This window comes from Vigna umbellata, chromosome 4 (assembly GCF_029865625.1).
Source record: "Vigna umbellata cultivar VRB3 chromosome 4, Vumbellata_1.0, whole genome shotgun sequence".
NCBI lineage: Eukaryota > Viridiplantae > Streptophyta > Magnoliopsida > Fabales > Fabaceae > Vigna > Vigna umbellata.
Window position 1 is genome coordinate 28,701,549 of NC_142168.1, and position 23,355 is coordinate 28,724,903.

Below are 23,355 nucleotides of genomic sequence, written 5' to 3' on the forward strand. Positions count from 1 at the left end.
CAACCATTGACGTCTACAATGAGGGTCTATTTTCTCCTTCTACAAAAAAATTTGTTCTTGAATTGTCTTAAAGAAAAAACACCCATACTCTTAGCTCCTAAGCATATAACATTCACGTAAAAATCTCTAAGTTCCAAGGTCAACATTCTAATCAGACAACGACCTTGAAAGAAACGAGTATTTTAAATAACTATCAACATATTATGTTCAAAAAAGTCACTCCAAATAAAGCATACATCTGCTCAACAAATCTTTCTTTTAAGCCATCTTACATAATGAAACATACAATTACTTAGACACTTTCTCACCACAGAATATACAACTACTTGTTACTTAATGAGCTTAAGCTAGTATACTAATTCTGAGTACACATAGCTACAACTTAAACGTTTCGTTCAGATTGTAACAATGCAATTCCTCTCCTATATTTTCTTAATTGTATTTACGGATATTTATACCCAAACCAGATCTCTATATTTCATGCACATGATTAAGCAGCTTCGCATTTTTAGTTAGACAAAGGACTCAAACCAAAACTGAACTTGGCAATCAATGCCCATTACTAACAATGTATACCAACACAGTTCTTATCAATGATTGACTATAATATCATCATGCAACAACAACCATGAATCTATGAACAAGTCCAAACTGCATTATTACCAATTAATAACACCTACTCAACAGCCAAGTGAATTCCAAAAGATTATAATTTAACTAGGTTTAATTACTTTAAATTCATTCCCACATTCTATAACATCAGATTATATAGAAACCATTTACACACATCACAACTTAAGTACTTAATTAATCATTTCTGAAAAGTTGCCAAGCAGTTCATATCATTCACTACTACAAAGTCTGAGCATATGACTTAAATTCACGTTTATAAAAACTCCAATAAGACCTTGCCCAACCCTTTCCAACCAAATTACTGAAATCATCAATCCAGACCAGTCTTCCAATATTTATAATTATACTTTTATGATCCATTTTCAATCATAACTACATATCTAACGTCTAAACAAGATCAAATCCACTTCTTCAGATTATTCAATTTACCGCAACATATAATCAAACTGGGTAATCCGCAACATGTAAAGGAGCACGATTAATCACCGCGGAAACCCGTTCAACAATGCTCCCAATAAACTTGTACTGGTATTCATCCCTGTTCCAAACATTAAAGTTTAACTAAGCTAAACTAGAAAACCATGTCTTGATACTTATACTAATTTTCAATCAAATAAAAAGATTGGTAAGCTGGGTACCCATCTCCGAAGTGATAGTCAGACAAGTCAGCAACTTCACGCAGAGCCATCTTCCATTTTTGTAACTTCTCCTTCTGCTCTTTGAACCTCTTTTCATGCTTAGCCAATGCTTCTGCATAGCTACCTTTCTGATGTCTGACATAAGAAGAATCCACCTTATAAAACACTGGTATAACCAACAGCCCTTTACTCCGGCAGTGAAGGATGCTTTCAGAAGCGCTGGTGTGATTTCCTCTCCTCTTTGAAGTTCATCATCATCCATGAAAGTGTGAAGTCCCCTGTCACAGAGAGCATTGTAGAGATAACGAGTGAAAGCATAACGCGTGTCTTCCCCTCTAAAGCTGAGGAACACATCGTACGTGAATCTACAGGAACTTGGAGTTGCCATTAGAACAAAGTCTGGAGTGATAGTTGTATATGGAATTCGAAGAGTGAAATGTAAGGTAATGCAGAGTCAAGTGCCAAACAGTAATTAGCGTGGGTACGATCCTGTTGTACCTTAAAAAGCCCGTGAAACTTTTGGAAAATATCTTTGTTTCGGTCTTTTTTATTGGTCAATGTAAACAATAGCCACACAATTAATGATGGACTTATTAACGCTCATTTGTAAAGATCATAAATTATAAAATGACTTAATTAATTAACATGGTTGGTTCACTTGATTTTCACCATTGATAATTCTATACCCAATCCAAACAGTTGAGTTTAAATTGATTTGTTTGATTAAGTTGGGTTGATCTATGTCATATTCATTCCTAATGATCTCAAACTATTGTTTTTACTACTCACATTCATGCGTGCACTTTGATAGTTTTTGGAACTACATTTCTTGTAATGTAAAAAAATTATTTTATAGCTTTATAATATAATTTTATAATTATATATATATATATATATTGATATATGTAATAAAAATGGAATTATCCCACTCATATCTAGTTGAGTTGGTGCTGAGGCTAGTAAATAAAGTAAAAAACATAAGCACGAAAAGAAAAAAGAAAAAGGCCTATTAAAATTTGGACGTGAAGAAACCTATGGTTTTTAACAAGTGGTTTTGTGATTGAGAAGGGTTGAGATCTTTGTCTAATTTCTTGTTGGTACATGGATCCTCAAACCGAATGGTTTCCATGCTGTTGTTTTCTTCTTTTTCCTCTTCTTCCTTCTTCCATGGTGTCTTTCATGATGTTGTTTTCTTCTGTTGTTTTCTCTTCTTCCATGATGTCTTCCATGATATAAGGATCATCAAACAGAATGTCTTCCTTGTTTTCCTCGAATACATGGATTCCTGTTGCTTTGACATTTTCCTTGAATACATAATATGTAACCTTCACGTGATTCCATTCCTTTTCTGAAGGTTGTTCATGCAAATTACCATACATTTTTAGATCAGAGAGGTTTGTTAGATCGAATTCAAATTCCGTCTGCTTCAAATTAGAGCTGATGCTTCCGACAGTTGCACATTTCCCATTAATGTACACAGTAGGCCAAAAGGTACCTAACTCAGCCTTTTTATTCATATGTATAATAAGAAGAGAAAGAACTCTGGCAGGAAACTTATTACGAAACCAGAAAGAACATGAAGGTCCACTGCTCTTGAGATCAAACCACTCTGGAAACCTTGCTCCTGGAAACCAGAACCAAGATTTTCTAGATTCGTATAGTTCCTGTTAGTCATACATAATTCATAAAGAACTCATTAGCTTACCAACATTAAGAGCACTACGTATTATCAATCAAAAAATTCAAAAGCAAGACAAAACCTTATTTAGCAATATGTCTAAGCTGGTGGAAGTCAAAGATATACAGTTTGATGTAATGAAATATTCTAATTTTGGTGGAAACCCTCTTATTTCCTCAAGATGTTTGCAATCAGTCACATCAAGGTCGTTGAGGTTGTGAAATTCTTTGATGCATTCAGGAAGGTGTTTGAAATTATTGTTCCGTAGACTTAAAATACGCACTTGTGCCAACTGCATGAAACCTGCCGAAAAGAAGTTATCATCCAGGTTGCAAGAGTGTGCTGAAAACCACTCTAACTTTAAAGGAACCATTGAGCCTACGTTATCTTCAGTAACACTCAAAGTAGACAAGTTAGGCAAGTGAACAATTTCACATGATGACAAGAATAACTCTTCGAGTCCAATAAGATTTTGAAACGACAGTGGCAATTCTTTAATGGGAAGACCCACCAATCCAAGTTCCTTTATGTTTTCCATCTTTCCTAGTATTTCTGGAAATTTCTCAAGACTGGAACAAAATGAAAGTTCTAGGCTTTCAAGAGTGGGCAAGTTGAGAGGTGGAAAATTCTTAAGCTTGATGCAATGTTTCGCATGCAATATTTTAAGTTTACTCATAAAACCAATTGAGTCGTGAACTGCAACTAAACTCTCACACCTGTTAAATGAAACTTCCTCCAAATTTACGAAATTTGACATATCGGGTATATGTGTCAAAAATTTGCAGCAGTTAAAATTCAAGACAGATAGATTCTCGAACTTCTGCAAAGAAAATAAAGAGAAAAAAAGTTAAGATATTTATGCTGTTTTAATAATTTACAAGATGAGGAAAACAGTCTTCAAGCTTGCCTTTGATGAGTCAAGGAATTCAAATGACGTAAAATGACTGTGAGGTAGCATGCATGTCACAAGATTGCTCGGATCAAAATTTGATGGTAAAGAATTTGAAGGGTATCCATGCCATACCAGTACTCTCAAACTTTCCGGAAAATAATTGGGACCTTTGGAAAATTTACCATTTCTAATGATAAGCATTTTAAGGTTTTTCATTCTTCTGAAGGCGTTGGGATTCCATTCTAGCGTTTTTTCTCGCTCATATATAGACCAATCCAAATACAAATCCAGGATTATGATTTCAGTTTTGCTAGTACCCTGTTAATGCAAAAGTCACATTCAGGAATCCAAAAAAATTCACGTTTTAAGAGAACTTTGCAAAATTGTAAAGAGAAAAAAAAATACTATGATGTGAACAGATGACACAAAAAATATTAAATCAAGCTAAGAAAGTACAACAGTCATTGATGAAGCTTACTTACCTTGTCGTGTTTTAAAACATGAAGGATATCTTTCGTTAACCATAATCTCGTGCGCTTCCCTGGCTCTTTGGGTGACTTTTGCCATTCAATATGTCTACCCATGTCCTGAATTAAGTCGTGCATATCAATATAATCTTCTCCATCCGTCCAAAAACCTATGAGAGATTTATCCACCAACACCCCAATATGATGTTTCATGTTCTTATCATAAAGAACATCAAGTATCTTTTCAAATTCTTCCAAACTACTTTCATTAAAGAAACAGGCGATGTCAAGAAAGACGCTTTTTTCTTCTTCCCCCAAAGCAACATAGCTTACTTTAAGTATCTCTAGAATTTCACCGTTTGGAATTCTTTTGTAATGTTCAATCGCAGACTCCCATTCTTCTACACTTTTGCTATACAAGTTGGAACCTATTACTTTTAAAGCCAATGGAAGACCAGAAGCATAAGTTACTACACGTTTCAACACGTCCTGGTAACTTGGATCAACATTTTCCCTTTTGAAAGCATTCCATATAAGCAATTGAAGAGAATCATTAAAATTCAATGCCTCCATCTCATAAGTTCTTTTAATCTCATGAGATTTTAGCAGCTGTTCGTCCCGAGTGGTAATGATAACCCTGCTGCCGGGACCAAACCAATCAGGTCTTCCAGCAAATGCTTGTAACTGCTCTCTGTTGTCAACATCATCTAGAATCAAGAGAACCTTCTTTCGCCCCAGCCTATGCTGTATCATTGATGCTCCTTCTTGCCAACTTGTTAAGATGATATTCTTCTCACTAAGCATTTTTGAAAGAAAGATGCTTTGGAGGCGATGTAACCTATTTTTGTTTGAATTTTTTCTTACATTTTGAAGAAAACATGATTCATCAAAATTAGCAACAATCGAATTATAAACTACTAGAGAGAGTGTTGTTTTCCCTAACCCACCCATTCCATGGATCCCTATCATGTGGACAACATCTTCCGATCCAACATCCAAAAGTTTCTTGACTTTCAGCACCTGTGACGGTAGGCCAACTAAGTAATCCGGAACAAGTAAAGGAGTACGTTTAATCACTTCGGAAACCCGTTCAACAATGCTCCCAATAAACTTGTACTGGTATTCATACCTGTTCCAAACATTAAAGTTTAACTAAGCTTGTAAACATCTCTTGATACGTATACTAATTTTCAATAAAATAAAAAGATTGGTAAGGTGGATACCCATCTCCCAAGTGATAGCCAGACAAGTCAGCAACTTGACGCAGAGCCATCTTCCATTTTTGTAACTTCTCCTTCTGCTCTTTGAACCTCTTTTCATGCTTAGCCAATGCTTCTGCATAGCTACCTTTCTGATGTCTGACATAAGAAGGATCCACCTCATAAAACACTGGTATAACCAACAACCCTTTACTCTTGCAGTCAAGGATGGTTACAAGTTCATCCAAGCAGAAGGAGGAAGAAGCATAGTTGTGAGAGAGCACAACGATGGCAATCCTAGACTCTTCAATTGCTTTCAGAAGCGCTGGTGTGATTTCCTCTCCTCTTTGAAGTTTGTCATCATCCATGAAAGTGTGAAGTCCCCTGTCACAGAGAGCTTTGTAGAGATAACCAGTGAAAACACAACGAGTGTCTTCCCCTCTAAAGCTGAGGAACACATCGTACGTGAATCTACGGGAACTTGGAGTCGCCATTGGAACAAAGTCTGGAGTGATAATTGTTAACGTGTTGGGACTGTAAGGGGAATCAAACTTTGTATAAAAATTAAATTAGAAGAGTGAAATGTAAAGGAATACAGAATCAAGGGCGAAACAGTAATTAGCTGTTGTCCTGTATTTTCCACTATCTTCTCTCAAAAAGTCAAACTTTTGGAAAATATTTTGTGTCGGTCTTTTTTTTTCTTCTATTTTCTCTCAAAAGTCAACACATACATAACCCCTAGTTAGGCAGGTCTTAATCAAGTTTCAAGTTGTTAGAAATTTCCCATAATGAATGTGTGTGCAGACCGTAATGGAAAATATCTGTCCGTCTTTCTGATTAGCCACACAATATAATGCTCGACTTATTAACGTTCATCTATAAAGATTATAAATTATAAAATGACGTAATTGATTAATTTTCACCTTTGATAATTCTATATCCAATCCAAACAGTTGAATTTAAATTGGTTTGTTTGATTAAGTGGTATTGATCTAAGTAATTCATTCCTAATAATCTCAAACTATTGTTTTTACTACTTAGTGCACTTTGATAGTTTTTCAACTACATTTCTTGTAATGTAAAAATTTATTTTTACATTATTCGTTTCGGTTAATTGTGAAATTTTTTAGTTTTTCTCAATTTCAATCTTTCTTCTCTTTAGTCATCTAAAAGCTGATTATATGTTTATTGTTATACTATTTATAATTAATTTTCTATCAGTTTTAAACTTAATTTATTATATAATATTTTAAAAGATAAAAGTATTTTATCTTGATTTCAAATTTTGATCCTAGAATTTGATAATGATTCTATAGATAACTTCAATTTCATAGCAAAATTCTAGACCTCTTAGTTTAGTTTTGGCCAGATCTGTCAGTTTAGTTTTGGTCTAACCTAATCGTAATTCACATGGGGGGTTTTTGCTTCCTGCACCCTATTATTGTATTGGGGCTCATCCATATTTAAATCTAGATACATTTTAATGGCAAATAACATTGAGAAGGAGGATCCTCTATAGTAGAAAAAAGTATAAAGATTCAATATATTATTAAAGCACTGGACTTTTACTTTCATCTAGTTTATAGAAATAGTAAAAATAGCATATAAGTTACTTCAAAAGAATCTCTTTGATACTCCAAAAACTAAAAATCATATCTTATATACAAGCCAGTTTTATAGAATTAACCAGTGTTATAGGATTAGGTTAAACTTAAACCTTATCTTACACACCAGCTTTGTGAGCTTGATTTAAACTTAAGGTCCACCTCTTAAGCCGTTTTTCTTTGAAAGAAGACAGTCTTGCCATTAAAGACATGTTGAGTAGCAATACTATCAAATTTATTTAGTTTATCAAGATCATCAATGTTCTGAGTAATATGGTTTTCGTTATCATTTAAGTTGTTACTCCTATGAACAGCAAGATCAAAATCATAATATTTATTATATATTTATTTTTGTAAACAAAATACATGAATAAAATAAATCACAAATTCCTATATAGTATATTTCTAGTATTTAAAAATCTAGACACGAGGTTTTAGATCAAAATGTTTGAAAACGTGGATTTTCGTATTTAGTTCTGTATCTCTCATCCTCATATCATATGTAACCTCCTACCTCATATGCACTTCAAACAGATTATCATTCACATGCATCGATTAATTCAATTTTATAGCAGAAAGATATATACGATCCATATTTATCATCACTCTTCTCTTGTTCCTAGAAAGAGAAATGTATATAATTTGTCATTCATGATGAATAACAACCCACTTTCTAATATGTTATCAGAACATAAGATGTAAGATGAAACTGTCCTGAGAAACAAAAACCGAGTCTTAGAAATATCGATTGGTGATACTCAGGTTGTGTTGCTCCTTAGGCTTGTAAACACAACAAAAAAGAAGAAGCAAGAAAACAATAGAAAAGACCCTATCAATGTCAACATTAAACCTATGCTGTTTAAGGAGTGGTTTTGTGATTGGAAAGTGTTGAGATGATTGTCTTCTTTATTGTTGGAATAAGGATCATCATATCGAATGTCCTCCATGCTCCTGCTTTCCTCTTTCACCACATGAATTCCTGTTGCTTTAATGACGGAGGTATCAAACAAACCTTCATAGGTAACCTCCACTTGTTTCCATTCCTTTGCAGACACTCCCATAAGATCATCTTCGAAATTTAACTCTTTTATATCAAAGAGATGTGTATAATCCAATTCCAAAATCTTCACTTCTTTATTCATATGAAAAAGAGACTTTCTAATTTTGCCATCGATGTACACCATGGGTATAGCCAAGTCGAAAGGGCCCAGCACAGGTGCAATAAGAAGACAAAGAACTTTGGCAGGGAATTTATTTCGAAACCAGAAAGAGATTGAAGCTCCCTTGCTTTGTTTTCCCAACCACTCTGGAACACTTCCCCCTGGAAAGATAAACACTGTCCCTCCAGCCTCGTGAAGTTTCTGCTAGTCACAGTTCATCAACAATTCATCAAATGAACTATCTGCTATCAAAACAAATTAATCAAAAACAATACAAAACCTGGTTTAACAACACCCTTGATCCCGAGGAAGTCAATGATATACAGTTTTTTGCCTTGAAATGTTTTAAGTTTAGTGGAATCCCTCTGATTTCCCGAAGAAGTCTGCAATCACTCACATCAAGAACATGCAGGTTGTGAAATTCTTTGATGCATTCGGGAAGGAATGTGATATCACTTTCCTGTAGCCATAAATAACTCACTTGAGCCAACTGCAAGAAACCTGCTGAAAGAAAATCATCATTAAGGTTGCAAGAGAGAGCAATAAAGTCATCTAGTTTTGAAGATACGATTGAGCCCACTTGTCCATCACCCTCTTCTGATTTTGCCCATTCCCACCCCTTGCAATTATAAACTTTAAAATCAGACAGTTCAGGCGTCATGAAAATGCTACTTAACCGAACGAAATCACATCTCACTAGTAAATTTTTTAGTCCCGTGAGATTTTGAAATGAAATTGGCAACTCTTTTATGGCAAGTTTAACCAGTTCAAGTCTCTTTATGTTTCCCATATTTCCTAATATTTCTGGAAAATTCTCAAGACTGGAACAATATGAAAGTTCCAGTCTTTCAAGAGAGGTCAAGTGAAGAGGTGGAAAACTCGTAAGGCTGGAGCAACCTTCTGCACTCAGTATTTTAAGTTTAGTCATAAAACCTACTGAGTTGTGAACTACAGTTAAACTCTCACACCATTCAAAAGAAAGTTTCTCCAAATTTTGGAGATCGGAAACGTCTGGTATCTGTGTTAAAAGTTTGCAGTCGTCAAAATTCAAGCTGGTTAGATTCTCGAACTTCTGCAAAGAAAATAATAAGGGAAATGAAATAAGAACCAAATGGATAAATTTAAAGTGCATTTATCACTTTATACAAGATGAGGAAAATATACTCTTTAAACTTACCTTCGATGAGGCATGGAACCCAAAAGACGCAAAGCAACTGTCAGGTAATTTGCATATGACAAGTTTGTTGGCATGAAAATTAGATGGTAAACAATTTGAAGGATATCGATGCCATTCCAGTACTTTCAAACTTTCTGGAAAATAATTGGGAACTTTGGAAAATTTAACATTTCTATTTATAAGTATTTTAAGGTTTTCCATCTCCATGAAGGTGTTTTCATCACATTCTATTGTTTCTTCATTCTCAGAAATGGAGAAATCCAGACATATGATTTCAATTTTACCTGTTCCCTGTTATTGCAAAAAGGCACGAATCAACCACAGCATAAGTGTAAGACATCAATAAAGAGAAGTTTAAAAACTAACATAAACAGAAAAATATAGAAATTGTGCAGAAAAAAATAACTATGATGTGAACTATGACAGACAAAAGACTGAATCAAGATAAGAAAACAAATCAATCATTGGTGATGTTGGAAATCCAAGTGTGAGTCTAAGTCCCACATTGGAGAGAAATGAGAAAGTAGAGTGGTTTATAAGTGGGAAGACCCATTAACTCATTGCCTTAAGGTTTTGGGTAAAGAGTGGTGTCAATCTCTTATAAGGTTGGACTCACATCTCATTGCTCATTGACTTCCCGGTCAAAAACCTCCCCCTTGATACTCCTAACAGTGGTGTCAGAGCCGATGGTTGGCCTTGGTGACCAAGGCTCGGACGAGGGTAATGACCCCTATATCGAAAGTCTGTGTGACCCGTTAAGATGAACGGCGATATAGAGGGCTAAACTCGTGGTTAAAGGGGATGCTTCCGCTGAAGGGGGAGCTGTAATTCATCTTGTAATTAAAAAAGTTTATCTTATAGTAAGAAATCCGTGTCTTACTCCATTTTAAGGAACAAAACAAGAGAACACTAGCCTGACAAAGGGTTTCGCCATAAAATCGAATCCATAATTGATTTGAGATATTGATAAGGTGAATACCCATTTCTCGTCAATGCTAAAAATAAAGGGTATAGGGACCTAAAAAAGATTATCTTTTCTTCCTATCTTATGAACTTTAAGGTGTATGAAGTGTCATTTCTTATCTTCTATTTTAATTTTAGTAGGTGGATAAAGAGTCCATTTAACTTAAGTTGATCTAGGCCAGAAGCAGACCTACGTCAAGATAATCCTTCTTTGAAACACTTTGGTAGTGCTCTTTGAATTTTATACAAATAAAAAAGAAGAGCATAGGGAATCATCTCTTTATTCTTTACTGTAAAAAAAAAAAAGATGGTGGACTAACTAATAGTTTTATCAGTTAATGAAAAAGCTCAATGCAAAAAAAAATGCATGTTGGGTTTTGAAAACAATTTCAATCATTTAGATAATAATTAGTTTGATCTGTTTTACCGAGAAGGTCTACGGTTCGAGTCCGTATAGCCCTAATATTCCTACAGATACTAATAATATTAATAATATTTAACCTCCCCCTTGATACTCCTAACAGTGGTATCAGAGCCGATGGTTGGCCTTGGTGACCAAGGCTCGGACGAGGGTAATGACCCCTATATCGAAAGTCTGTGTGACCCGTTAAGATGAACGGCGATATAGAGGGCTAAACTCGTGGTTAAAGGGGATGCTTCCGCTGAAGGGGGAGCTGTAGAGGGAGTGTACCAATGACTCACCCCTGGGGATGCTTCCGCTGAAGGGGGAGCTGTAGAGGGAGTGTACCAATGACTCACCCTTGAGGGGGAGATTGTTGGAAATCCAAGTGTGAGTCTAAGTCCCACATTGGAGAGAAATGAGAAAGTAGAGTGGTTTATAAGTGGGAAGACTCATTAACTCATTGCCTTAAGGTTTTGGGTGAAGAGTGGTGTCAATCTCTTATAATGTTGGACTCACATCTCATTGCTCATTGACTTCCCGGTCAAAAACCTCCCCCTTGATACTCCTAACAGGTGAAGCTCACTCATATACCATTTTGTATTTTAAAACTTGGATTATATCTTTAGGCAACCATAATCTCCTGCGATTCCCTGGCTCTTTTGCTGATTCTTTCTGGTCAATTTTTCTATCCATGTTCTCAATCAGGTCGTGCATTTCGACTGTACTAAGCAGACTAACCTTTATGAGAGATTTTTCAACCAACACACCGATATGATGTTTCATGCATTCATCATAGAGAGCTCCAAGAATATCTTCTACCTCTCTCAATGCATATCCTTTGAAGCAACCAGCAATGTCAAGAAAAACAACCTTCTCTTCTTCCTCCAAAGCTTCATAGCTTACTTTAAGTATCTCTAGGATTTCTTTCTTAGGAATTCTCTTATACTGTCTGGTAGCAGATTCCCACTCTTTCACACTTTTTCCAAAAAGGTTGGAACCTATTACTTCTAAAGCCAATGGAAGACCAGAAGCATAAGTTACCACACGATTCAAGATTAACTCATAATCTAGATCAGCTTTTTCCTTTTTGAAAGCTTTCAATGTAAGCAACCGAAGAGCATCCTTCTCATTCAATTCCCTCACCTCATATGTTCTTGTAACTTGATGAGTTGCCAACAATTGTTTATCCCGAGTTGTGATGATGATTCTGCTTCCGGGCCCAAACCAGTCACATCCCCCAGCAAGTGCTCGTAACTGTCCGAGATTGTCAACATCATCTAGAATCAGGAGAGTCTTTTTCCTCTTGAGCCTACACTTTATCATTGAAATTCCTTGTTGCTTACTTGTTAAGTTAATGTCCTCCTTTCCTAATACTTGTGATAGAAGGATGCTTTGGAGGTGTTCTAACCCATGTTTGTTTGATTTTTCTCTCACGTTTTCAAGAAAACACAAACTATCAAAATTCTCAGCAATTAAACCATTATAAACAGCTCGAGCAAGTGTTGATTTTCCTACACCTCCCATTCCGTGGATGCCTATCATGTGAACACCATCATAACATCCAGCCTCTAAGAGCTTCCTAACTTCTAGTACTCGTGAATCTAGTCCAACTGGGTAATCTGCAACATGTAAACAACAACCACGACCAATCTCGCTACAGACCCACTCAACAATGCTCCCAATAAACTTGTATTCATATTCAATTCTGTTTCAAACAAAAAAGGTTTTAACAAGTTTGTATCCATGTAATCCAATAATGAACTGATAACAGGTGCAAACAATGTACTTAACAAATAACAAATATTATTAGGATAAACTCTAACAATGACTCTGATATCATGTTAAGTCACATTGAGGTATATACATCTCATACATGGAACTAGACATTATTAGGTAGTTCCATCGGAGTTAGAATGATATGCTCAATAAACACAAATCTCGCTAAGACAGGTTATAACTCATACCATGTTAAAAAAATTCTCACAAATCCAACTTTTAAAGTGAGATTTACGGATACTTATATATTTTAAATTCACCTTATCTCTAGTTCAACAACAAAAATTATGAAGTAAAAGATTGGTAATGTGGCGTACCCATCTTTGAAATGATAACCAGACAAGTCAGCTACTTGACGCAGAGTCATCTTTCATTTCTGCAACTTCTCCTTCTTATCTTTGAACCTTTTCTGGTGCTTAGTCAATCAATGCTTCTCCATAACTCCCTTTCTGGTGTCTCACATCTGAAGGGTCCACCTTATAAAATACTGGTATAACAAGTAGACCTTTATTCTTGCAGTCAAGGATGGCTTCAAGTTCATCTAAGCAGAACGAGGAAGAAGCATAGTTTTCAGAGAGCACAGTGATGGCAATCCTAGACTCTTGAATTGCCTTCATAAGTGCAGGTGTTATTTCTTCTCCCCTCTCAAGCTTGTCATCATCAATGAAAGTGTGAATTCCCTTGTCACGAAGAGCTTTGTAAAGATTGCCAATGAAACCATAGCGCGTGTCTGTTGGAAATCCAAGTGTGAGTCTAAGTCCCACATTGGAGAGAAATGAGAAAGTAGAGTGGTTTATAAGTGGGAAGACCCATTAACTCATTGCCTTAAGGTTTTGGGTGAAGAGTGGTGTCAATCTCTTATAATGTTGGACTCACATCTCATTGCTCATTGACTTCCCGGTCAAAAACCTCCCCCTTGATACTCCTAACAGTGGTATCAGAGCCGATGGTTGGCCTTGGTGACCAAGGCTCAGACGAGGGTAATGATCCCTATATCGAAAGTCTTCCTGGCAAGGGTTCCAGGAAAGCGAGGAAAGCGAGACCCGTTAAGATGAACGGCGGTATAGAGGGCGACTCGTGGTTGAAAGGGGATGCTTCCGCTGAAGGGGGAGCTGTAGAGGGAGTGTACCAATGACTCACCCTTGAGGGGGAGATTGTTGGAAATCCAAGTGTGAGTCTAAGTCCCACATTGGAGAGAAATGAGAAAGTAGAGATTGTTGGAAATCCAAGTGAAGAGTGGTGTCAATCTCTTATAAGGTTGGACTCACATCTCATTGCTCATTGACTTCTCCTTTAAATAAAAAAATAAAAGAACTTGCAGGCGGCGTATCCCGTGATCTTCGATTAATGTAGTAAAAAAGAAAAGAAAAAGGAACATGCGTTCATACATATCTTTGTACTAGATGTCAGTGTTAAAATAAGTATTTACTTTTAAATTCTTATTCTAGAATGTTTTTTCTCATTAAAAATTATTTTGCTAAAAGTATTAATCTTTTAAAAGTCGAGTTTATTCTAAAATCTTCTGAAAAATGGAACATTGGTTTTATATCGAACAAGCGTGTTTAAGTGGCTTCTAAATTTAGCTGAGAGAAAAATAAAAGACATGTTCTATTCTCGTTCTCTCATGTTAATAGACAGAAGTGCTATTGTTTAGTCCCTTAAATTAAAATGAGTAAAGATGGTGAGGAAGAAGATAAGTTACGTAGATGGCTTGTTTTGTCTCCAAATTCAAACCTGAATGATGACATTGAGAAAATGTTACCAAACATATTGAAAATACCACAGCAGTGTTAATTATTACAGGAATGAACTTTATAGAAAATTCTCTTTTTCTCCTCTCTTTACTGTCAAAAGTCAACACCGTGCATAACTCCTACTCTACTTTACGAGACAGGTCTTCATCAAATTTCAAGTTCTTAGAAATTTCCCATAATAAAGTGTACACACAATTATTTAGAATAATTAACAGATCTGTTTAAGTTTACACATCATAGAGTATAAATTTATTATAAAGTACAGTAAAGTGTATATATATATATAAACAGATCTGTTCTATCAAATAATGAACTATTTTTCTTAGCCATGATGAGTAATTTGGTCTTATAAATAGAAAGGAAGGAAGTGTTGCTGTAATTTAATTAGATTTAATGATGCTGATATAAATTGTGTCCAAATAGAGTTCAGGTATTAGAAATATGGATGAAACTTTTTACAGCCATATTTGAACTGATTGTTATATCAGAAAAATGTTTATTGATATGATTCAGTTTTGCATATCTGTAATCTGTATTATATTCCCATTTGTATTCAACCGATTATATCAATGCAAGGACACTCTTTGCTTTAATTAAAAGAAATTTACTTTGTTAAATGATTGTTTCAAGAAAAAAGGACTGAAAGATTAAACATGTCAATTATGGGGAAAAACAAGTTCAATGCTCATAAAAAAATAAACTACGAGTTTTTTTATGAAACAAGTATAGTAGAAATTGCACTTACCTCTATCGAGTTTTAACCGATATACTTTTTTCTTGTTCTTTTCTATGTTTTGAAAATTAAACCAATCATTTGTTGATTTTATCACCTACATGGACAAATCCTCCACCCCTTGCATCTATAAACAATAAAATTGGACAATGCACACAGTCCCCGTATAACTGGAGTCCAGTAAGATTTAGAAATGAAACTGGCAAATCTTTTATGGAAAAGTTTCTTTAAAAGAAGTGTTAGAAAACTAGATGAATAAACTAAAAGACAACAAGGTATAGGTATGGATAAAAAGAGGTTAATCAAGTAAAACAATTTTTATAAAAAATAATCACTAGTGCAGAATTGGCCTTTAACGTCATCCAATAGACGTTGGTCCACCAAAACCCTAACGTAAATAATTGACCGGTGGCATAAATGTAAATAAGTGAGTGTGTAGACGTCCGTTCTGGAGAGGCCCCAACGTCTATAATATTATAGACGTTCGGCCCCTCTAACGGACGTTTAAAAGGTTGAAGCAATCAACTCTTCAACTTCCCCGTCAGCCTTTCAGACGTCCGTTCTCGAGGGGACCGGACGTCTATAATATTCTCGAGAGGAGACATGTTGAGATTGACCCCAGATCAGGTCAAGCATCAGGGCCAAATGCTGATAGGTTTAGGAGTTATCTGGGTAAGTTAGCAAAAAGCCATGTCTCTATCCTTCATGCAACTTGGGATGATGTCCCTGAGGTCGACAAGAACCTCTTATGGCAAGATATTCAGGTATGTTTACTTACAACACTGTTGATATACTTATTTCTTTCATCTTTTAAAATTAATAACATGTGTTTTGTTTTAAACAGCAACATTATGATATTCCAAACACGATACAAATTAGAAAGAAAGTGTTATCGCATATCGCGATAAGATGGAGGGATTTCAAGACAAGGCTGACATGACTATCTGTCTTTGAAGACAGACAAGATCAAAATCCATGTCAGCAGTATACCTTCACAGAGGAGGACTGGATACAGTTTCGTGCATCTAGAGAGACTGAGGAATGGAAGGTCTGTTTCTTAACAACTTAAAAACCTTTCATTGAGTTCTTATGATTTTACACTTATTTATGTACATGGTTTGACAGGGTAAAAGGTTAGCCGCCCAAGAAAGACAACGGCTAAATGATGCACCACACTTGTTATCACGAGGTGGTTATGCAAAACTGGAAAAAAAACTTAGAAAGTCTAAAGCGGATGCCTTGGGACTTGAGTCGCCGGACCGAATCCTATAAACAAAATTAATCGATGCTATTTTCTTATCCTGTACTAATGAATCTTAGAATTCTATATGTCACAATTTATGAAACTAAACAAATCAAAAGTTCAGAATGAGATGATAAACTCATGCAACCAGAAACTTGGTTTGCATGTACTAGAAAACAACAGTGCTATGAGATGGATGAACTTACTAGTTCAGAATGACAATTTGATCGACTTAAAAGAAAGGGTTTAATGCCAATAATATTCAAGTGCTGCCTGAATGATGATCGGAGAAAAAGAAAGGTAAGAATTGATAGAGAGAAGATGAAGATTTTAGAGAGAAGGAGGAGAAAATGAAAGTTTCAGAAGTTTGAAAATGAATGGTGCATGCAGAAAAGTGGCACGAAATTTGAAAGTTTAAGTTTTTCATCACCGTCAAAACTGATCGGCCACTCAGCTGCTCACACCTGTCTTCCACTTTCTGATTTTCACTAACACCTAGCTTCCACTCACATGAGATTTTTAAGGGTTCTGACAATCTTATTCTTATGTATATTTTAAATTTTTAATAATTTATACATTAGAGAAGGAGAGATAGTTAGACAAATACCAAAAATTAGGAATGAAACCCAAAATATTTTAATTTGTTCAATCATTAACTCATTATGATTTGGAGAAACTATGAACATTAATTCACATGTTTTATATAAAGGATCACGTGAAGGATAATGAGATGATGATAGCACTGACAAAAAACTGATGCGTTGCAGAGGAGCAGAAGTGAGAGAAAGAAAAGTTAACGTCGTTTCCGCATATTTAACAGAAGAGACTTGATTGAGGCAAACTTTATCAATTATGGACGAAATTGACATTTTTTTTAAAAAGTTGGACTAATTTAACACATTGCAGCGAAACTAGGGACAAAAAGAAGCTATTAAACCTTTTATTTTTCACCAAACACTTAAGCATATACACAAGACTTTTACCCCACCATACTAAACTCTGACCAATTAAATAACATGGTACTTTTATTAATTTACTATAAAATATACAAGCTTCCCATACAACCCAACCATTCAATGACGTCTACAATGAGGGTTTATTTTCTCCTTCTACAAAAATTTTTGTTCTTGAATTGTCTTAAAGAAAAAACACCCATACTCCTAGGTCCTAAGCATATAACATTCACGTAAATATCTAACGTCTAAACAAGATCAAATCCACTTCTTCAGATTATTCAATTTACCGCAACATATAATCAAATTGGGTAATCCGCAACATGTAAAGGAGCACGATTAATCACCGCGGAAACCCGTTCAACAATGCTCCCAATAAACTTGTACTGGTATTCATCCCTGTTCCAAACATTAAAGTTTAACTAAGCTAAACTAGAAAACCATGTCTTGATACTTATACTAATTTTCAATCAAATAAAAAGATTGGTAAGCTGGGTACCCATCTCTTCAATTGCTTTCAGAAGCGCTGGTGTGATTTCTTCTCCACTTTGAAGTTTGTCATCATCCATGAAAGTGTGAAGTCCCCTGTCACAGAGAGCATTGTAGAGATAACCAGTGAAACCATAACGAGTGTCTTCCCCTCTAAAGCTGAGGAACACATCGTACGTGAATCTACAGGAACTTGGAGTTGCCATTAGAACAAAGTCTGGAGTGATAGTTGTATATGAAATTCGAAGAGTGAAATGTAAGGTAATGCAGAGTCAAGTGCCAAACAGTAATTAGCGTGGGTACGATCCTGTTGTACCTTAAAAAGCCCGTGAAACTTTTGGAAAATATCTTTGTTTCGGTCTTTTTTATTGGTCAATGTAAACAATAGCCACACACAATAATGATGGACTTATTAACGCTCATTTGTAAAGATTATAACTTATAAAATGACTTAATTAATTAACATGGTTGGTTCACTTGATTTTCACCTTTGATAATTCTATACCCAATCCAAACAGTTGAGTTTAAATTGATTTGTTTGATTAAGTTGGGTTGATCTAAGTCATATTCATTCCTAATGATCTCAAACTATTGTTTTTACTACTCACATTCATGTGTGCACTTTGATAGTTTTTGCAACTACATTTCTTGTAATGTAAAAAAATTATTTTATAGTTTTATAATATAGTTTTATAATTATATATATATATATATTGATATATATAATAAAAATCGAATTATCCCACTCATATCCTAGTTGAGTTGGTGCTGAGGCTAGTAAATAAAGTAAAAAACATAAGCACGAAAGGAAAAAAGAAAAAGGCCTATTAAAATTTGGACGTGAAGAAACCTATGGTTCTTAACAAGTGGTTTTGTGATTGAGAAGGGTTGAGATCTTTGTCTAATTTCTTGTTGGTATATGGATCCTCAAACCGAATGGTTTCCATGTTGTTTTCTTCTTTTTCCTCTTCTTCCTTCTTCTTCCATGGTGTCTTTCATGATGTTGTTTTCTTCTTTTTTTCTCTTCTTCCATGATGTCTTCCATGATATAAGGATCATCAAATCAAATGTCTTCCATGAAGCTATTTTCTTCTTCTTCTGCCTGCTCCTTTCCCTTCTTCTTTTTCTTGTTGGTATATGGATCATCAAACCGGGAATGTCTTCCATGATGCAGTTTTCTTCTTTTTCCTCTTCTTCCTTCTTCTTCCATGGTGTATTCCATGATGCTATTTTCTTCTTCTTCTGCCTTTTCTTCTTTTTCTTCCTCTTCTTCTCCTTCTTCCTTTTCTTCCTCCTTTTCTTCCTCCTTTTCTTCTTCTTCCATGATGTCTTCCATGATATAAGGATCATCAAACCGAATGTCTTCCATGTTTTCCTCGAATACATGGATTCCTGTTGCTTTAACTATAGAGGCACATATTAAACAATTATATGTAACCTTCACGTGATTCCATTTCTTTTCTGAAGGTTGTTCATGCAAATTACCATACACTTCTAGATCAGAGAGGTCTAGATCAGAGAGGTATGTTAGATCGAATTCAAATTTCGTCTGCTCCATCAAATACCTGCCTCCGCCTGTTTGATATTTCCCATTAATGTCCACAGCAGGGTCAAAGCTACCTAAGTTATCATTTTTATTCATATGTATAATAAGAAGAGAAAGAACTCTGGCAGGAAACTTATTACGAAACCAGAAAGAACATGAAGGTCCACTGCTCTTGAGATCAAACCACTCTGGAAACCTTGCTCCTGGAAACCAGAACCAAGATTTTCTAGATTCGTATAGTTCCTTGTTAGTCATACATAATTCATAAAGAACTCATTAGCTTACCAACATTAAGAGCACTACGTATTATCAATCAAAAAATTCAAAAGCAAGACAAAACCTTATTTAGCAACATGTCTAAGCTGGTGGAAGTCAAAGATATACAGTTTGTTGCAATGAAATATTCTAATTTTGGTGGAAACCCTCTTATTTCCTTAAGATGTTTGCAATAACTCACATCAAGCTCGTTGAGGTTGTGAAATTCTTTGATGCATTCAGGAAGGTGTTTGAAATTATTGCCCCCTAGATTTAAATCACGCACTCGTGCCAACCGCATGAAACCTGATGAAAAGAAGTCATCATCCAGGTTGCAAGAGAGTGCTGAAAAACACTCTAACTTTGAAGGAACCATTGAGCCTACGTTATCTTCAGCATCTTCTGATTTTACCCATTGCCATTCCTTGCAATTAGTAACAGTAAACTCACTCAAGTTAGGCATCGTGAAAATGCTACTTCGTAAGTGAACAATTTCACATGACAAGGATAACCGTTTGAGTCCAATAAGATTTTGAAACGACAGTGGCAATTCTTTAATGGGAAGCTTCTCCAATACAAGTTTCCTTATGTTTTCCATCTTTCCTAGTATTTCTGGAAATTTCTCAAGACTGGAACAAAATGAAAGTTCTAGGCTTTCAAGAGTGGGCAAGTTGAGAGGTGGAAAATTCATAAGCTTGATGCAATGTTTTGCATGCAATATTTTAAGTTTACTCATAAAACCAATTGAGTCGTGAACTGCAACTAAACTCTCACATCTGTTAAATGAAACTTCCTTCAAATTCCCGAGAACAGACACATCGGGTATCTGTGTCAAAAATTTGCAGCAGTCAAAATTCAAGACAATTAGATTCTCGAACTTCTGCAAAGAAAATAAAGAGAATAAAAGTTAAGATATTTATGCTGTTTTTAATAATTTACAAGATGAGGAAAACACTCTTTAAGCTTGCCTTTGATGAGCCAAGGAATCCAAATGACGTAAACTGACCGTAAGGTAACATGCATGTCACAAGTTTGCTCGGATCAAAATTTGATGGTAAACAATTTGAAGGGTATGCATGCCATTCCAGTACTCTCAAACTTTTCGGAAAGTAACTGGGACCTTCGGAAAATTTACCATTTCTAATGATAAGTATTTTAAGGTTTTTCATCCTTTTGAAGGCGTTGGGATTCCATTCTAGCGTTTCTTCTCTCTCAGATATAGACAAATCCAGGCGTATGATTTCAGTTTTCCCAGTTCCCTATGCAAAAGTCACATTCACGAATCCAAAAAATTCACGTGTTAAGAGAACTTTGCAAAATTGTTAAGAGAAAAAAAAAATAGACATGAAAATATTAAATCAAGCTAAGAAAGCATATCAGTCATCGATGAAGCTTACTTACCTTGTTGTGTTTTAAAACATGAAGGATATCTTTCCCTAACCATAATCTCCTGCGCTTCCCTGGCTTTTCGGGTGACTTTTGCCGGTCAATATGTCTACCCATGTCCTCAATCAAGTCGTGCATTTCAATTTCACCAAACCCTTCGTCATCCCACAAAACCTTTATGAGAGATTTATCCACCAACACCCCAATATGATGTTTCATGCTGTGATCATAAAGAACACGAAGTATATGTTCAACTTCTTCCAAACTACTTCCTTTAAAGAAACAGGCGATGTCAAGAAAGACACTTTGTTCTTCTTTCCCCAAAGCATCATAGCTTACTTTAAGTATCTCTAGAATTTCACCTTTAGGAATTCTTTTGTAATGTTCAATCGCAGACTCCCATTCTTCTACACTTTTTCCAACCAAGTTGGAACCTATTACTTCTAAAGCCAATGGAAGACCAGAAGCATAATTTTCTACACGTTTCAACACGACCTCGTAGCTTGGATCAACTTTTTCTCTTTTGAAAGCATTCCATATAAGCAATTTAAGAGAATCATTCTCATTCAATTCCTCCACCTCATAAGTTCTTTCAATCTCATAAGATTTTAGCAGCTGTTTGTCTCGAGTGGTAATGATAACCCTGCTGCCGGGACCAAACCAATCAGCTCTTCCAGCAAATGCTTGTAACTGCTCTCTGTTGTCAACATCATCTAGAATCAAGAGAACCTTCTTTCGCCCCAGCCTCTCCTGTATCATTGATGCTCCTTCTTGCCAACTTGTTAAGATGATATTCTTCTCTCTAAGCATTTTTGAAAGAAGGATGCTTTGGAGGTCTTTTAACTCATGTTTATTTGATTCTTCTCTTACATTTAGAAGAAAACATGATTGATCAAAATCATCAGCAATGGAATTATAAACTGCTAGAGCAAGTGTTGTTTTTCCTAACCCACCCATTCCATGGATCCCTATCATGTGGACAACACCATCCGATCCAACATCCAAAAGTTTCTTGACTTTCAGCACCCGTGCGGATAGGCCAACTGGGTAATCCACAACATGTAAAGGAACACGATTAATCACCCTGGAAACCCGTTTAACAATGCTCTCAATAAACTTGTACTCGTATTCATTCCTGTTCCAAACATTAAAGTATAACTAAGCTAAACTAGAAGCATTGTAAACATGTCTTGATACGTATACTAATTTTCAATAAAATAAAAAGATTGGTAAGGTGGGTACCCATCTCCCAAGTGATAGCCAGACAAGTCACCAACTTGACGCAGAGCCATTTTCCATTTATTTAACTTCTCCTCCTGCCCTTTGAACCTCTTTTGATGCTTAGCCAGTGCTTCTTCATAGCTACCTTTCTGATGTCTGACATTAGAAGGATCCACCTTATAAAACACTGGTATAACCAACAGTCCTTTACTCTGGCAGTGAATTATAGTTGCAAGTTCATCCAAGCAGAAAGAGGAAGAAGCATAGTTGTGAGAGAGCACAACGATGGCAATCCTAGACTCTTCAATTGCTTTCTGAAGCGCTGGTGTGATTTCCTCTCCGCTTTGAAGTTCCTCATCATCCATGAAAGTGTGAACTCCCTTGTCACAGAGAGCATCGTAGAGATAACCAGTGAAACCAGAACGCGTGTCTTTCCCTCTAAAACTGAGGAACACATTGTACGTGAATCTACGGGAACTTGGAGTTGCCATTAGAACAAAGTCTGGAATGATAATTGTTAGCGTGTTGGGACTGTAAATGGAATCAAACTTTATATAAACATTAAATTATTATGGGAAATTTAGTTCTTATAAATTTCGCATAATACTTTTACCAAAAATAATAAAAAATTATTTTTGGTAAAAGTATTAATCTCCTTTAAAAACCGAGTTTATTCTAGAATCTTCTGAAAAAGGGATCAACATTATTACACTATGTATAACCCCCACTCTACGTTACGAGACAGGTGTTCATCACGTTTCAAGTTCTTAGAAATTTTCCAAAAAAAAGTATACACACAATTATTTAGAATAATTGGCAGATCTGTTTAAATTTGCATATAATAAAGCATAAAATTATTACAAAAAGTATAATAAAGTATATATACAAAAAAAGTGAGGGATGAGTACTTGCTTTTAATTGTTGAATGGGGAAGTGCAGAGTGAGATGGGTGAGGTGGAGGAAGAAGCACTCTTTAATAAACTATGGTTGCAAGTTTATCCAAGCATAAGGAAGAAGAAGCATTGTTGTGTGAGAGCACAACGATGAGAATCCTGGACTCTTCAATTGCTTTATGAAGTGCTGGTGTGCTAGAGAGAGCTTCCTAGATATTACCAGTGAAACTTTTCTCTTTTTTCTCTCTCTTTTCTCTGAAAAGTCAACATGCATAACCCTACTCTACATTAG

The 23,355-nt window shown here is 35.5% G+C and overlaps 2 protein-coding genes and 2 pseudogenes across 7 annotated transcripts; all 4 read right to left on the minus strand.

Moving 5' to 3' along the window:
* Positions 1–778: 778 nt before the first annotated feature.
* On the minus strand, positions 779–1,759 carry LOC148199780 (toll/interleukin-1 receptor-like protein; annotated as a pseudogene). The gene is made up of 2 exons (XR_015785548.1): positions 1,272–1,759; positions 779–1,171 (listed from the first exon to the last, which is right to left on the minus strand). The product of XR_015785548.1 is annotated as a toll/interleukin-1 receptor-like protein (transcript).
* A 418-nt stretch (positions 1,760–2,177) lies between these two features.
* On the minus strand, positions 2,178–6,054 carry LOC124845765 (disease resistance protein Roq1-like). 3 transcript variants are annotated; one of them, XM_088111553.1, is made up of 5 exons: positions 5,532–6,054; positions 4,324–5,437; positions 3,857–4,159; positions 3,032–3,769; positions 2,178–2,935 (listed from the first exon to the last, which is right to left on the minus strand). In XM_088111553.1, the coding sequence occupies exons 1-5, from the start codon at positions 5,999–6,001 to the stop codon at positions 2,381–2,383; spliced, it is 3,180 nt and encodes a 1,059-aa protein (XP_087967679.1). In that variant the 5' UTR covers positions 6,002–6,054; the 3' UTR covers positions 2,178–2,380. The 3 variants fall into 3 exon arrangements, with proteins under 3 accessions (XP_087967679.1, XP_087967680.1, XP_087967681.1); XM_088111555.1 differs by having other exon boundaries at positions 2,638–2,935; positions 3,666–3,769; XM_088111554.1 differs by lacking the exon at positions 3,857–4,159.
* Positions 6,055–7,745: 1,691 nt separating this feature from the next.
* LOC148199781 (disease resistance protein Roq1-like) lies at positions 7,746–18,529 on the minus strand (annotated as a pseudogene). The gene is made up of 6 exons (XR_015786017.1): positions 17,887–18,529; positions 12,908–13,320; positions 11,406–12,519; positions 9,449–9,739; positions 8,552–9,343; positions 7,746–8,472 (listed from the first exon to the last, which is right to left on the minus strand). The product of XR_015786017.1 is annotated as a disease resistance protein Roq1-like (transcript).
* A 209-nt stretch (positions 18,530–18,738) lies between these two features.
* Positions 18,739–23,332, minus strand: LOC124820872 (TMV resistance protein N-like). Of its 2 annotated transcripts, XM_088113436.1 has the most exons (6): positions 23,083–23,332; positions 22,192–22,672; positions 20,965–22,084; positions 20,532–20,822; positions 19,649–20,443; positions 18,739–19,551 (listed from the first exon to the last, which is right to left on the minus strand). In XM_088113436.1, the coding sequence occupies exons 2-6, from the start codon at positions 22,659–22,661 to the stop codon at positions 18,826–18,828; spliced, it is 3,402 nt and encodes a 1,133-aa protein (XP_087969562.1). In that variant the 5' UTR covers positions 22,662–22,672; positions 23,083–23,332; the 3' UTR covers positions 18,739–18,825. The 2 variants fall into 2 exon arrangements, with proteins under 2 accessions (XP_087969562.1, XP_087969563.1); XM_088113437.1 differs by lacking the exon at positions 23,083–23,332 and having other exon boundaries at positions 20,965–21,992; positions 22,192–22,330.
* Between the last annotated feature and the right edge of the window lie 23 nt (positions 23,333–23,355).